The sequence below is a fragment of the Brassica oleracea genome, chromosome C9, assembly GCF_000695525.1.
Source record: "Brassica oleracea var. oleracea cultivar TO1000 chromosome C9, BOL, whole genome shotgun sequence".
Lineage (NCBI taxonomy): Eukaryota > Viridiplantae > Streptophyta > Magnoliopsida > Brassicales > Brassicaceae > Brassica > Brassica oleracea.
Window position 1 is genome coordinate 29,030,461 of NC_027756.1, and position 14,078 is coordinate 29,044,538.

The following is a 14,078-nucleotide window of genomic DNA, read 5'->3' on the forward strand; positions in this document are numbered from 1 at the left end:
CCCTCATCTCCAATCACTTGTTCATGATCTTGAGGCTTATGAGAATCTTCATTCCTTACAACCCTTAGCTTTGGTTTCTTTGATTTGTTGATGTCTTCGATTGTTTGATCTTCGAAGAAAACAACATCTCTGCTCCGGATAACTTTTCTGTTAACCGGATCCCAAAGCCGATAGCCGAAATCATCTCTTGGTGACCCAAGATAGATGCACTCTTTAGTCTTGGAGTCTAGCTTGGCTCGTTCATCCTTAGGTATATGGACAAACGTTCTGCAACCGAACACCTTCAAATGGTTGTAAGAGACTTTCTTACCCGACCAAACTTCCTCCGGGACATCGCCTTCCAAAGGAACTGATGGTGTAAGATTTATGACGTCCACTGCAGTCTTTATGGCTTCTCCCCAAAATGGTTTGGGTAGTTTAGCGTGAGAGAGCATGCACCGAACTCTTTCTGTGATCGTTCAATTCATTCTTTCAGGTAGCCCGTTCAGTTGTGGCGTCTTTGGTGGTGTCTTCTCCATTCTAATTCCATGAGCTTTGAAAAACGCTTCAAAGGGACCTCGATACTCTCCACCATTATCAGATCGAACACACTTGAGTTTTTGACCCGTACTTCGCTCTGTTTGGGCTACAAATTCCTTGAAAGCATCAAGAACTTGATCTTTTGACATCAAAAGGTATACCCATACCTTCCTTGAATGGTCATCAATAAAGGTGACGAAATATGATGCCCCTCCATTGGATTTCTCGGACATGGAGCATACGTCAGTATGCACAAGATCAAGAATATGCTTTCTTCTCATAGGCGTAGATGATCTTCGGAAAGCGACCCTATGTTGTTTCCCAGCTAAACAATCATGACATGGTGAAAGATGCGTACCTTTCATATCAGGAAGAAGTTTCTTGCGAGAAAGTATATTTAAACCTTTCTCACTCATATGCCCACGTCTCGGTGCCATATCTCCATGTCATCACTCGCAATGTTTACTTCTTCCTTGCAAAGCTTGGCTTGTGTTACATATAAAGAGCCTTCTTTTCTTCCTCGAGCCATGATCAAACTTCCTTTGATTAACTTCCATTTGCCACCATCAAAATGACTGTCCAAGCCGACATCATCGAGCTTTCCGGTTGATATGAGATTGAGTCGCATGTCGGGAACATGTCTCACATCCTTGAGAACTATCTTACATCCAGTGTTTGATGTAAGAATAACATCCCCCTTTCCAATGATCTTGCTTCTTCCTTGATTTCCCATTTGAACATTACCAAAGTCACCACTTTGATAGGTTGTGAAGAAGCTTCCATGAGGGGTGACGTGAAAAGAAGCACCAGAATCAACGATCCATGAGCTATCATCAGAGCTAAGATTACATTCTCCAACGAGATATAATTCTTCGCTCTGGTCTTCCACAATGGTGGTAGTCTTTTCTTCATGCTTCTTTGTAGGATTGAACCGGTCTGGTTTGATATTACCGGCTTGTTTGTCTTTCTTGAAAAACCGACATTCACACATGTGACCCGGTTTGCCACAGTAATAGCAAGTAACTCTCGGACGTGACTTAGATCTTCCTCGAGATTGGTCTCGTCCTCTGCTTCCATTGTGACCACGAGTCTCTTCTCTACCCCTTCTATCAACAATGTTGGCTTCTGAATAAGGACTCGAACCTCGTTCCTTCCTGCGAACTTCTTCGTTTAGAAGGCTATCAGTGACGGTGTCCATGGTAAGCTTTCCCTCCGGTGCTGAATTGCTTAGAGTGACAACTAGTGTGTCCCAACTCTCCGGCAGTGAACTGAGGAGTAAAAGGGCTTGCATTTCGTCTTCAACCTTCATATCAACTTTGTTAAGCTGATTTACAATCCCCTTGAAATTGTTCAAGTGCTCCATCATGCTCTGGCCATCCTTGTACTCCAACTTTACCAACCGTCGAACAAGAAGAGCTTTGTTTCGAGGTGTTTTCTTTTGAATCATGGATTCAAGTTTTGTCCATAATTCAAAAGCATTTGTGTAGGTAGAGACATGTTCAAAAAGAGATCGGTCGACATACTTACGGATTACGGCAACCGCCTTTCTATTAAGAATCTCCCATGCTTTATCATCCTTTCCTTCCGGCTTATCCTTCATGATGATGGGCTCATGCAAATCCTTACAATAAAGGTGATCTTCCATCATCGGTTTCCAATAAGAGAAGTTGTCCGTCGTGAGCTTGAACATGTCACCTTCGGTAGCCTCCATCTTGAATCTCACGGGTCTTGATGTTATGTTTGAGTCTGGCTCTGATACCACTTGTTGGGAAAATTACCTAATATCGATGAGATGAAGATGGGATTAGACAACTAAAAGATTTAAGAAGAAGACTCTTTATAATTTTGGAAAGGGTTTACAAAGATTTTATTTTGAGAACTCTCTCTTACAAATGTTTTCTCTCTTTGTTTTCTTGATTCTTGGATGATGTTACAAAGGGACTCTACACTCTTATTTATACTAGTGGAGGGTAACTACAAGCTAATTCTAGAGACTTCTCCATCTTCTTTTCTTAAACACTTCAACACACTTCTACACACTTCTCAATCCACACTCTTCTTCTCCTTCTAGATATTTCTTCTTCTTGGACTAAGGCTTGATTTGTTTTGGGCTTAAGGAGGGAACTCCAACAACATAACACACACTTTGGAAGAATGAAAAAGTCTTCAAAACATGTGTGACAAGCTAACAAAAAGATCTTAAAATCACAAATGGGGAGATTTAGTGTTGCTAGAATTTAGGAAATAATATTTTGGATCATATGCAAAGATGTTGTGATATATATTCTGCTTTTAACTAAGACTGAGCGCTTTTGACTTGTAAATCTCAGAAAAAAACACAATGGGTTTTGAAATTTCATAGCTGAGTGAATTGAGAGACATAACAACATTTATTGAGTCATGCCACATGGGTGTAAATTAGGAAGCAATTTTGGTCGAATTGTGTGTGATATCGTCCTGTAATCAAATAAGTGCGTAAGAGATTGTTAAAAATATTATAATAAAAGAGATATGTGTTCTCAAAATTAATTTGTGCCTTTTGTTTTTGTTGAATCTTGATTCTATAGTTGTTATTGAGGACATAATGAGACACATACTTGGATTTTGTCGCAGAAGAGATAGCTGATGAAGTAAGGAAGAGATACACCGATAGCTATAGCTGGGTAAGTGAGGAGAAGGCCATATCCAAAACCAAATGTAATCCCACCCACCCACATTGACGGCAGTGACGGAAAAAGTATTACAGGGAGTAGTGCCACGGTTGCGAACACAAGGAGACCTAACACAGGGTGTGTGAATGTCCTCGTCTCCCATTTTATGATAGGGATAAGCTCCTGCCAACAACATGGTTGAAAAAATGATATTGCCATGATTAGTAACAGAGCTAAAGATTGTTACTGATTGAATCATTTAAGACAAAACAGGCAATCATAGAACATTATCTACAAATCTCAGTTCTGCTTGACTTTCAGTCTCCAAGAGATTGATCAAGTAGCAGCTATACAGAGTTCCAAGTGACAAGAAAGAACCATAGAGACTTGTGTCCAGTACTTAGTGTTGAAACCCTAATCAAGCCCAATTGATAAAGAATTAAACAACAAAAGAGAGCAACATGCAGCAAGTTATGTTTTAAGATGAAGGAAGAATCGAACCTTGTCCATGATTAAAGGAACGAGCCATTTGTAAGCAGCGAGAGCCAAACCAGATAGAAAGGCGAGCAGAAGAGCAAGCTTGATCCAGAACCAAAGAGATCTTTTCCCTCCACAAGAAGAAGATGAAGAAGGTGATGAATCTTGTTCCTCTCCCTGCTCTGCTTCTCTCTCTAATTCTTCAATAAATTTAATATAGTGACCTAATTTCTCAACTCCATCTTCTTCAACTCTCAGATACAGTTCAGGAACTGCATCGTCTTCCTCGCGATAAGTCATCTTCTTCTTCCTCCCTTTTACGTTGCTTGTTGTATTGTATCCTTTGCTTGACGCTTGTTCCATCTTTTTAATTTATATTTATTGATCTTTTTTTTTTGTCAACTTTATTGATCTATTCTTTTTTTTGATAATCCAGTATCTGACCATTTTTGCGTGATCGACTAGCCCACCGGACCTAAATCCATGCCATTACAGGATTTTAAAACGTCCACTTAAGGGTCCCTGGTTACGCGAAGTGGTCTGGAAGGCGAGAGGCAGCCCATGTAAAACTCCTCGTGGCCGGGACTCGAACTCGGGTGACGGGCACCTCAGCCGAGGTTCCTTTACCACCAGACTACGAGGCACCTCAGCCGAGGTTCCTTTATTGATCTATTCGGTCGCTTATTTAGTTGTTACTTTCTTTTTAGTTATTTTATTCTATTTTCAAACAAAAAATATATAAATAAAATATCTGACCGACCGCTTGAATCAAAACAATAAAATATCCAGCAGATCAAAATAGTTTTTGAGGGTGATGTTATCAAGAAATGACAAAAAGAGTGCTGGTTTAAATTTGTGATGACAATTAACACGTTATTTTGGTGATGGAGATTTTAAAAGTATATTTATGTGATTATTTTGTGAACTAATACAACGTAATTTTTCTTAAAGGACTCAACAGATTGTGGCAATTAAAAAATTGTGGCGAAAATGGGAGACGTTTTTCTTGTTGTTAGTTCGGCGCGAGCTTCATCACTTTTTTTTTAGACCATCCATCCATATATCCTTGCCACCAGCGCATAGTCCACTCTGGCCGACATCCCGTTTCCGTGTGGACCACCAGTTTTAGAATTTCCTAGTCCACATAACATGTCAAGAATATTTCAAATAAAATATTAATCTTTAAAATAATTTTAATAATTTAATGTTTTTAATTGTATTTAAAATGTAATTCAATTTATAAAAGGAAAAATGGCCTCGCATATCACTAAAATATCTATTTGTTCTAAAATTAGCACAGAAGAAGAAAAATTTCCAAAATATCATTAATTAATTTTTATTAGGTTAAAATTTATGTTTATGATTTAGAATTTAGAGAATACAATTAGAATAAGAGTTTTTTTTATATTAAATTTTCTCTTTATATTTTATATTTTGTCATAAATTATTTTTAGAATAAAAATTGTTATTTTGAAAAACATTTCTCCTTATATTTATATCTTTTTGTGCTATTTAAGTCATTTTCTCTATAAAAGATTATGATTTTTGTTTTAACTTTTCATTATGCAATACTCTCATTGGAACCTCTTTATAAAAATATTCTAATTGAAAGTAGATTAAAGTACCTTTCTACTCTTGTATTGTGTTGTATTTGCATCAACTAAAAATAAACTCTGATTAAAAACTAAAAAAACTTGTTGATTTGAAATTGATACGTACAAAATTACAAATCAAGACATAGATCTGGTTAGTTGCTTACAACAAAATAAACAAATAACTGTTAAATATCTGAATTATAATTTTTTATCACACCAAAATCTTCTCTTTCGTTCTCTTACAATCTGCTTCTTCATCACCACCACCAACCTGGCATCGTCCTCTCTTGAGTCTGACATCATCAAGACCGTAGGAACAGCTTGGTTTGGTCTTCGTACTCAACTGAACCAGATTCGGCTTCTTCAACAACATACAAGTATCATCATCAGGAAAATACACTAAACTCATCCCACATTTGACCACCTCACAAGTCTCGAGCTTCTTCTTCCTTTCATCATCCGTTGCATAGAATTCGAAAGAAGCCTTTGTGTAACAGCAGCTGCTACTCTCTCCATGGAGTTTCTTGACGTGGAAGCAACTGTTGTATCCCATAAAAACATGGTCAGAAGTAAGCTTTCTTGGTTCATGGCTAAGCGATCCACAGGGTTCGTTCCAGCCGGCCAGCGTAAAGTCAAATCCTGTGAAGGAACCATCTTGGTTATCGAATTTGCCGGAGCACTTAACCGAGAAACGCTTAGCACGGTCTTCATAGTCTTTGAATGAGACAACTACAGATAAGGCAAGTCCAACAAAGTTAGTGTCACACCAATGAGGAGGCAATGGGATTTCTAGTGAATGTCCTAGTCTTTGGTGGCAGAACCAGCTTGGTATTTCATTCGCCGGGTAACAGATTCCAACCAGAGGTTCTGGTATAAATCCCTGCGAAAGAAAAAACAATAAGCATTTTTGCTTATTACAATAACGTGGAAGGAGGAGAGGAGACGATTACCCGGTAATAACGTTTCACAGAAGCATTAGCCATCAACTGACTCTTGACCCGAGCATGACCTACCAGACACTCTTGAGCATCTTGGTTCAGCTTCTGACAGTTGGTAAAGATGAACATAGAATGTATCCTCTCTCCTACTGTCAAAGGAGTCAATGGATTTGCCAGAGTTTCAAGTGACTCACACTCATGAGCATCCAGATATTGAAGGTTTTGTGGAAGGGTAGGTAGAGACTTGAGCATTTTGCAATACTTAAGATCAAACCATTTCAGATTATGAAGCTGGTTGAATCTCTCTGGCAGAGTCTCAATGTTGTTTCCGCTTAAGCATAAAGACTGCAACAAGGATAGGCCACTTATATCATCTGGTAGTTTGTCCAGACCGCATCGTGAGAGGTAAAGATCCGTTAACTGAGAGCAGCCCAATGGAGGTGGCAAGAAGAACATACTAACAGAAACTTGACTGTTTGTTCCACACAAAGAAAATGTCTTGATATTTCTTAGATGCTTGATGTTTGGCATCTCAGTGATGGCTGTATCATCCAGAAGTAAAATCTCCAAAGATTCCATGGCTTCCTTGATTTCCGGAAAAACTTCTAGCTGTGAGCATCCTGAGAGTGTTAGCTCTTGGAGACATTTCAGCTCATAAAGATCAGAAGAAAGATGCTTCAGCTTTTTGCAGTTTTTCAAATTCAGCAAAGCAAGTTTTCTCAAGCTTTCAATGGATTCAGGAAGACTCTTTATTGCTGTGCCATCTAAAAGTAAAACTTCAACATTTTCTGAGATCATTGGGAATTTCCTGAAACTGGAGCAGCCACTGAGAATAAGAGTTTCCAAGGATTGAGTTTTGAGTCCTTTTGGAAGATTCTTGAGACTTGTGCACTCCCTGAGATTTAGGTAAATAAGCTTCACCAAACATTTCATGGATGATGGCAACTTCTTCAAACTTGTACATCCTTCTAGATTCAACCTCTCAAGATTTTGAGCATTAGCCAAACCTGAACATCGGCTTAATCTCAACGAGTGACTGAGATCCACCCATTTGAGCATTCCAGCATCCTGTAACAACATTTCTTGTTAAAAATCAGCATTCAATAGGGTGAAAATGATTTAATATGAGTTTATATAAGATGTTTTACATAAGTTTTAAATGTGATAATGTGTAACTTTCCTACAAAAGTCTTAGATACCTTTTTTAAATATATAAATTACTTATATTCCTTTTCTATAGTTAAAATGTAAAACAAAATATTTCTAATATATATATATATATATATTTAACTCTAAAAGATTAAGTTAAAGCTACCTCATGTTCATTAATGCTCATTTATATAACTCATGAACTAAATCAAACTCGATCATTAAAGTCATTTAATAAATGAACCTAGAAAAATATAGCTCAAGCGAGTTAGCTCATGAGATCAAGCTCATTTGAGATTCCTCTCATTCAAGATTTTAGCTTATGAGTAATAAAACTACACAGAAATATACCTTGTCTTGGTCCCAAATGTCTTCTAACTCACTATATGGAAGCTTAAGGTCTACAAGGTTCTTGGGGTCAAAGTTCAGAAGGAGACTCTGTAGTGGGCATCCATACCAGTGTAGATATGTAAGCTCATCAGAAAGGAAATCAAGCCCCTTACGTAGGATAATTTTACAATCCACTTCACATCCACGTGAGCAACGAGAATCATAAATTTTCAGGTACTTGAGATTGCACATCCCTTTGAAAGCTTTGGCGCTTAGCCGCATTGCTCCTTGTTTTGATGTGTCCAGGAAAATTCCTCTTATCATGTCAGTTCCCTACCAAACAAGTGGTAGAGAAACAACAGTCAATTCAAAGCAAGAAGATAAAGTATAATACAAAGTTGGAAATATTATACTTTAGTCACAGCCATTACCAAGCCCTTAGTTAGAAGGTAACAAATATAGTCACTATCCCATAGTCTGATATGCGACTGAAACGGGGTGCCATGTGGTGATAGCCACCTAGAGTTTCTTATTGCGATGGTTTCTGCTTTTAAGCTAATCTCTTTGCCCATAGTCTGCAACATGTCATGCATCTCGATGCGATCATCAGAAAGAGTAATCAAACATTTGTCAAGTAGATCCTCTATCACGCTAGACACATCCACACCATGACTGTTGAGGAGGCTTTTCACGTAGTCCACTTTCTCTGATCTGAAGAAACATGCAATATCCAGAAAAACATTCTTCTGCTCAATGCTAAGCTCCTCATAGCTTGTTTCCAGAACTTCATAGATATCTCCATGTGATTTACTTGTCAGCCTATCCAATTTATCTTCCCAGTACTGATTATCCCTCTCACAAAGATCAGACCCTAACACCTTAAGCGCCAAAGGGTGTCCCTTAGCATAATCCAGAACCATATTTGTCAAACTTTGAAACTCTTTTAAAGGGCAAGAGTCGTTAAATGCATTCAAGCAAAAGAGCTTCAGGGCTTCTCTATCATTCAGTTTAGGGAGCACATATTTTCGACCCTTGACCGCCTCGACTAGTTTACTATCTCTAGTAGTTATGATGATTCTACTTCCTCCCTGATACCATTTGGAGTGCCCCATTAGATACCTTATCTGCTTCTCATCGTTCACATCATCAAGCACAATAAGCAGCCTCTTGCTCTTAAGCCGACGCTCAAACCTCTCATGTGCATTTCCAGGAGCTCCGATCTCTAGATCTCTATCATTCAGTAACGTGGAGAAGAGTTTCTGCAGCAAAGACTCTAACCCGCTTCTACTCGAGTTTTCACGGATGTTTGTAAGAAAGCAGCTACCGTCGAACTGGCCTCGCATTCGTCCATACAAGCAATCAGCAAGAGTAGTTTTACCAATTCCGCCCATCCCAATAATGCCAATGACATGAACAGAGTCCACCTCATCGCAACATAAAAGCTTTTCTAGAGTCCCTAGACGTGAGTCTACTCCCACCAGACCTTCGTTGCCAATGGGGGCCAAATCATTCAGTTTCTTGAATGTGTCAACAGCAATCTCGTCCACAAGTTTGGCTTCAGACGTACTATCAAACAAGAAGATGAACAAAGTGAAACCACAAAAGTCAATAACCAAAGTATATAAAAAATAGAGATCAATGTCAGGCCGGTATAAGATTTTGAGGTAATAAATATTCCCTCAATTTCATTTTAGTTGCTAAGGTAGTGTAAAATTTTAGTTTCAAAATAAATGTTGTTTTAGAATTATCAATGCAAAATATATTAATCTATATATCTTCTAATCTATTTTTCAATCGGTTGGAATGTGGTTGAATATATATGTAATGATATTTTTATTTATAAAATATACGAAATTAAATGTTTTATTAATCTACGTGCACAAAACAATTAAAATGAAACCATTGGAGTATTTAGTTATTTATTACTAGTGACTTTGATAATATATAATAAAATCATACAGATCTATGTAATTTCAAAGCACAATATGTTGAGCTGGAGAAAAGATTGAGAAGAGTGGAATGGTGGAGAGTAGTAAAAGAAGATAGATCAACAAACAGAGGGGCTTTCCTCATAGCTCAAAGTGCGGCGAAAGGTGGTTATCTGCAATCCTATGTTGCGGCTGGTGGCCCCTTGTGGCTATGAGAATTGTTTGAGAATGAGTAAGCTTCGCCCTCCACTTAGTTGATCATTGCCATGTGATCGATGACTAGTTTTTTGAATCTTATGTGATAAGTAGCTTTGTTTGGGTAGTTGGTCTGATAAGTTTTTTGGATAAGGGAGTTCCTCATTCCGGCTGATCTTCTGTAACTAAATGTTGGTCTTGATGACCTTTCATTAATATACCAGATGACACAAAAAAAAAAATGTCTATCCTTTTCAAAAAAATTGGAGATCAAAACCAATGTTTCACTAGGCACAGTCCAGTTCCGACCCTAATCAGTGCAGATCCTTTATAGAGAGCATACCTGAACTCATTGACTACATAGCCGGAGATGTTGGATGCTGTGGTCAGTGCAGCTTCCCACGTTGAAGTCTCTTCCTCCTTAACTTCAGTAAAACTCTTCTTTGGAACATTCTTTAATTCGGACTTGTCTACTTTGTAGAAGATTGGTATCACCAGCTGCTGGTTTCTGTCCCTGCACTCTAGGATCTTAACAAGCTCTCGGAGGCACCACGCGGAGTTCGAGTAGTTCTTGGAGAAGACTATGATGGCAATCTTTGAATGCTCAATTCTGTCGAAAAGAGCAGTGAGGTCGTCTCCTCGGCGGAGTTTGTCGTCGATGAAGGAGTCTATTCCTCTAAGGCGGAGGGCTTTTTGGAGATGGCCGGTGAAGTTGTTGCGTGTGTCAAAGCCTCTGAAACTGAGAAACACGTCGAGCTCTGCAGAGGAAGAAGGAAGAGACTCCATTGGAGAGACGCTTCGATTCAATTTGTCTGGTTTCTCCATCTCCATCTGTAACATGAAGTCAACGAAGAACAAAAAAGAGTTTTGGTTTGTGTGATTAATTAATGGTTGATGAGAAGAAAAATCAATCTTCAAATGTTGTGGTAAAAATATGATCTCGAGCTGCTTCGTGAGTTAGAGAAAAGTCTCTGACCCCACAGTAAACCCAATTATTGAATGTTGCATGTGGGATCTCAACGAACTCCTAATAAATATGGGATCTCAACGAACTCCTAATAAATAAGAAAAATAATATGATTTTTTTGGTAAAACAAAAAAATTATTTTATTATTCAAACTATTAATGATCTAATGTAACCAACTAAATACTCCATCCGTTCTCGAAACTAATATGTTTTAGATTTTTTACTTGTTCCACAAAAATATTTTTTTATGCTTTTAAGAAACATTAAATGAAAATATTTGAATTGATTAAATTTCATTGGTGAAAAATTATTGGAAAGTGTATAATAAATTAAAAGAAAAAATAAATTATAAACATTTATTGAATTCTTAATAAGTGTGAACACTTTAAAAAATCTTACTTTCGGAAACAGAGATAGTAGTAAATAGACATTTTCAAAAATATTTTCTTTATTAACTGATCAAATTTTTATACACTTGTTCCCAAATATATATAAATAATTATTTAAATAAATAAAATAAAAAATATTTTTTTTTTATATTTTCGAATTATACTTTTTAAATTTGAACTTTTTATAAATAAAAAATTACTTTTAATTTTTAATATATTTTTAATTATCTATTTATATATTTATTAGAATCCTAAATTTCGCATTCCAAAAACTCTAACATGCTCTTCAACTCTAAACCCTAAGTCTAGATTAGTTATCCCTACGATTATAAATATTTTTTACCCTTCATTAAAAGTGATGAGTGTAAACAAGAAAAATAGTACTATGAATATGATATTTTTTTAGTAATTTCCCCAAAATAAATATCTTTATAGAAATATCAAGCAATTCTAATTAAAAAATCAGCAAACTTATTTTGTGTCTCCAAAAAATTATATATAAATATTTTATTGTAAATATAGGAAAAAAAATACAATGTATTGTTCGTATATATATATATATATATACATAATTATCTATTTATAATTTTAATAGGATTATATATTTACCAAAAAAATTCAAAAAAAATATTATCTTATTTTTATCGACTTGTGTTGTATTTTAAATTGATGGAAACTAATTGAATTAATTTCCTTAATTTATACTTGTTTTTACTAACGAAAGTGCAGAGAGCTAGGACTATCAAGGAATCGGTGCGAATCGGACTCAGCCGTAATGATCAAAGCTCTCAAGACGGAATCATCGCTGATTGGTCTCTATGGGATCTTAGCAGATATCCTCTCTTTAGCTTCTTCGTTTGAATATTTCTCTTTTCATTGGATTTCTCGTATGAAAAATGCCGAGGCTGATAAGCTAGCAAAGCAGGTCTTGTCTGCTGAACTGGTTTTAATGGCTACAACTACTTTGGTTTGATCATTTAATATAAGTGTGTTTCAAAAAAAAAAAAAGTTAACAATGTCAAATAATTATTTTATTTTAATATTTGATACTTGTTTTATTTTTGTAAACAATTTAACTATAGTAGTTGATGCTCGACTTAATTAAACTAAATACTCAATTTTACAAATCAAATAGAAGTCAAATACGGTTGGATCAGCTCGTATATAAATTTTTGTAAACAATTTAACTATAGTATACTACAAGAAAAATTGTATTTAGCTACAAATTAGCCACTAAATTTTATTTGTGGCTGTTTTCAAACCACAAATAGCTATAAAATAGCCATGACTTCTTAAAATCTGTAACTTGTAACTATTTTGTAAATTTTCGTAGCTAAATAGCTACAAGTTTAATGTTGTGGCTATTTGAAGAAAATTAACCGCGGTTAGCCCAAACTAATGTGTAGCAAATTATATCCATAATTAGCTACAAAATAAGAAGTAAAAATATATAGCAACTACAAAATTTGTGGCTATTCAAAGAAAATTTAATCCCTAAACATACTATAAACCCTAAATATTCAATTTTCAATTATAAAATGTAAATCGTACATTCTATATTTTATAAAAAACAATAATAACATTTTAAAAAAGTCCAACACTCGTAATAAACTCAAATATAATAACTTTTTTCATCAAACTCCAAGTATAGTCTAACCCTAAACATTTAATCTTTAATAAACAAACTTTTAAAATTTAAACAAACAATTCATCTAAGATTAATGTCTAAAAAAAACAAACATATATAACAAATTTTTAAAAGTTTCAAATATAATCATTTTATGTACCTTAAACTATTAACCCTAAATAAATATATATATATATATCTATGTATCTAATATAAAATATATATCTCATTTTTATATATAAATATGATATTTAGTAAATCATAAATATTTAAGCTTATAACTTAAATCTAAAACTCTAAATTATAAAATATAATTGTTAATTATTTTTAAAATATATTGTTTTAACCCTAATTTCTGACCTTATACATATCCCCCTAAACTCTATCTCCAAACCAAATCAAAATTCCAAAACATAATTCATAAAATCGATATTTTTATATGAATCAATTTTAGTTACTAAATAAAACTATTGACTTTTTTTTTGTGTCGGCACACTATAGACAAAATTAAGATATAACCAATTATCATATATATTCAAAAGAAAAAGGTTAAAATACCATCTTATTTCTGATTGGGCAGTACATCAAAGGTGCGGATTACAGTCTGGACCATTGATTAAATTCAATATAATGGTTCAGATTGCTTCATTTCTTTCCCCTTCTTTCTGTTTTCTCTATACGTGTTCTCATTCTCTATCTTTCATTCTTTCTTATCTCCTTCTTCCTCTTGTATCAATATCATCTTCTTCCTCAATACCAACATCATCATACAAGACACGAGTCGATGATGATGTGCTTAATCTCTTATCTTTTTTTTTACAATCATTAGTCTCTTACTTGCCCGTTAATAACCTTCTTCCTCCCTTTTCTAATACGTCGCTCGGTTAGTACCTCCTTAAACGGATTCACTGCGTTAGTCACCGGATCTGGTTCGTCGAACTCATGTCTCCTTTGTGATTCCACCTCAGTCTCCAGATCTCCTCTGCTTAAGCCCCAAAATCTAGCCGCTCTCAGCTTCAGTCTCAAGTCGCATCTTCTTCATACCGGTCAACTCGTCACCGCAATCTCAGCTTTAGTCTCAATTCAAACCTCCTTCAACGGCTTCACACAGTCTCCGGAGTCGGTTTGATCGGAACTCACCGGAATCTGTAGATCTCCTCCGCTCAAGCCTCGTATTCTCGCTGCTCTCAACTTCAGTCTGAAGTCGCTTCTTCATCACCGGTAAAGCTTGTGATGGCCAAGAACGACGAGTTTAAGCAACACGACCAGCCTTCGGCCCCAACCATAGGTTTGGTCATGACGGCGCAAGACTA

The 14,078-nt window shown here is 35.8% G+C and overlaps 2 protein-coding genes across 2 annotated transcripts in view; both read right to left on the reverse strand.

Annotated features, from left to right (window-relative positions):
• Positions 1-4,036, reverse strand: part of LOC106319465 (TVP38/TMEM64 family membrane protein slr0305) — a 6,265-nt gene extending 2,229 nt beyond the window's left edge. Inside the window, exons 1-2 of the mRNA XM_013757797.1 lie at positions 3,672-4,036; positions 3,117-3,353 (exon numbers count right to left, since the gene is read on the reverse strand). Of these exons, the coding sequence (XP_013613251.1) occupies positions 3,117-3,353; positions 3,672-4,010 (576 nt within the window). The 5' untranslated portion in view covers positions 4,011-4,036. The remainder of the gene's footprint in view (positions 1-3,116; positions 3,354-3,671) is intronic.
• Positions 4,037-5,332: 1,296 nt separating this feature from the next.
• LOC106318705 (disease resistance protein RPS4) lies at positions 5,333-10,762 on the reverse strand. Its single transcript, XM_013756801.1, has 5 exons — positions 10,126-10,762; positions 8,091-9,225; positions 7,681-7,992; positions 6,193-7,248; positions 5,333-6,122 (listed from the first exon to the last, which is right to left on the reverse strand). Exons 1-5 carry the CDS (start codon positions 10,620-10,622, stop codon positions 5,454-5,456), a joined length of 3,669 nt encoding a protein of 1,222 aa, XP_013612255.1. The 5' UTR covers positions 10,623-10,762; the 3' UTR covers positions 5,333-5,453.
• Positions 10,763-14,078: the final 3,316 nt, after the last annotated feature.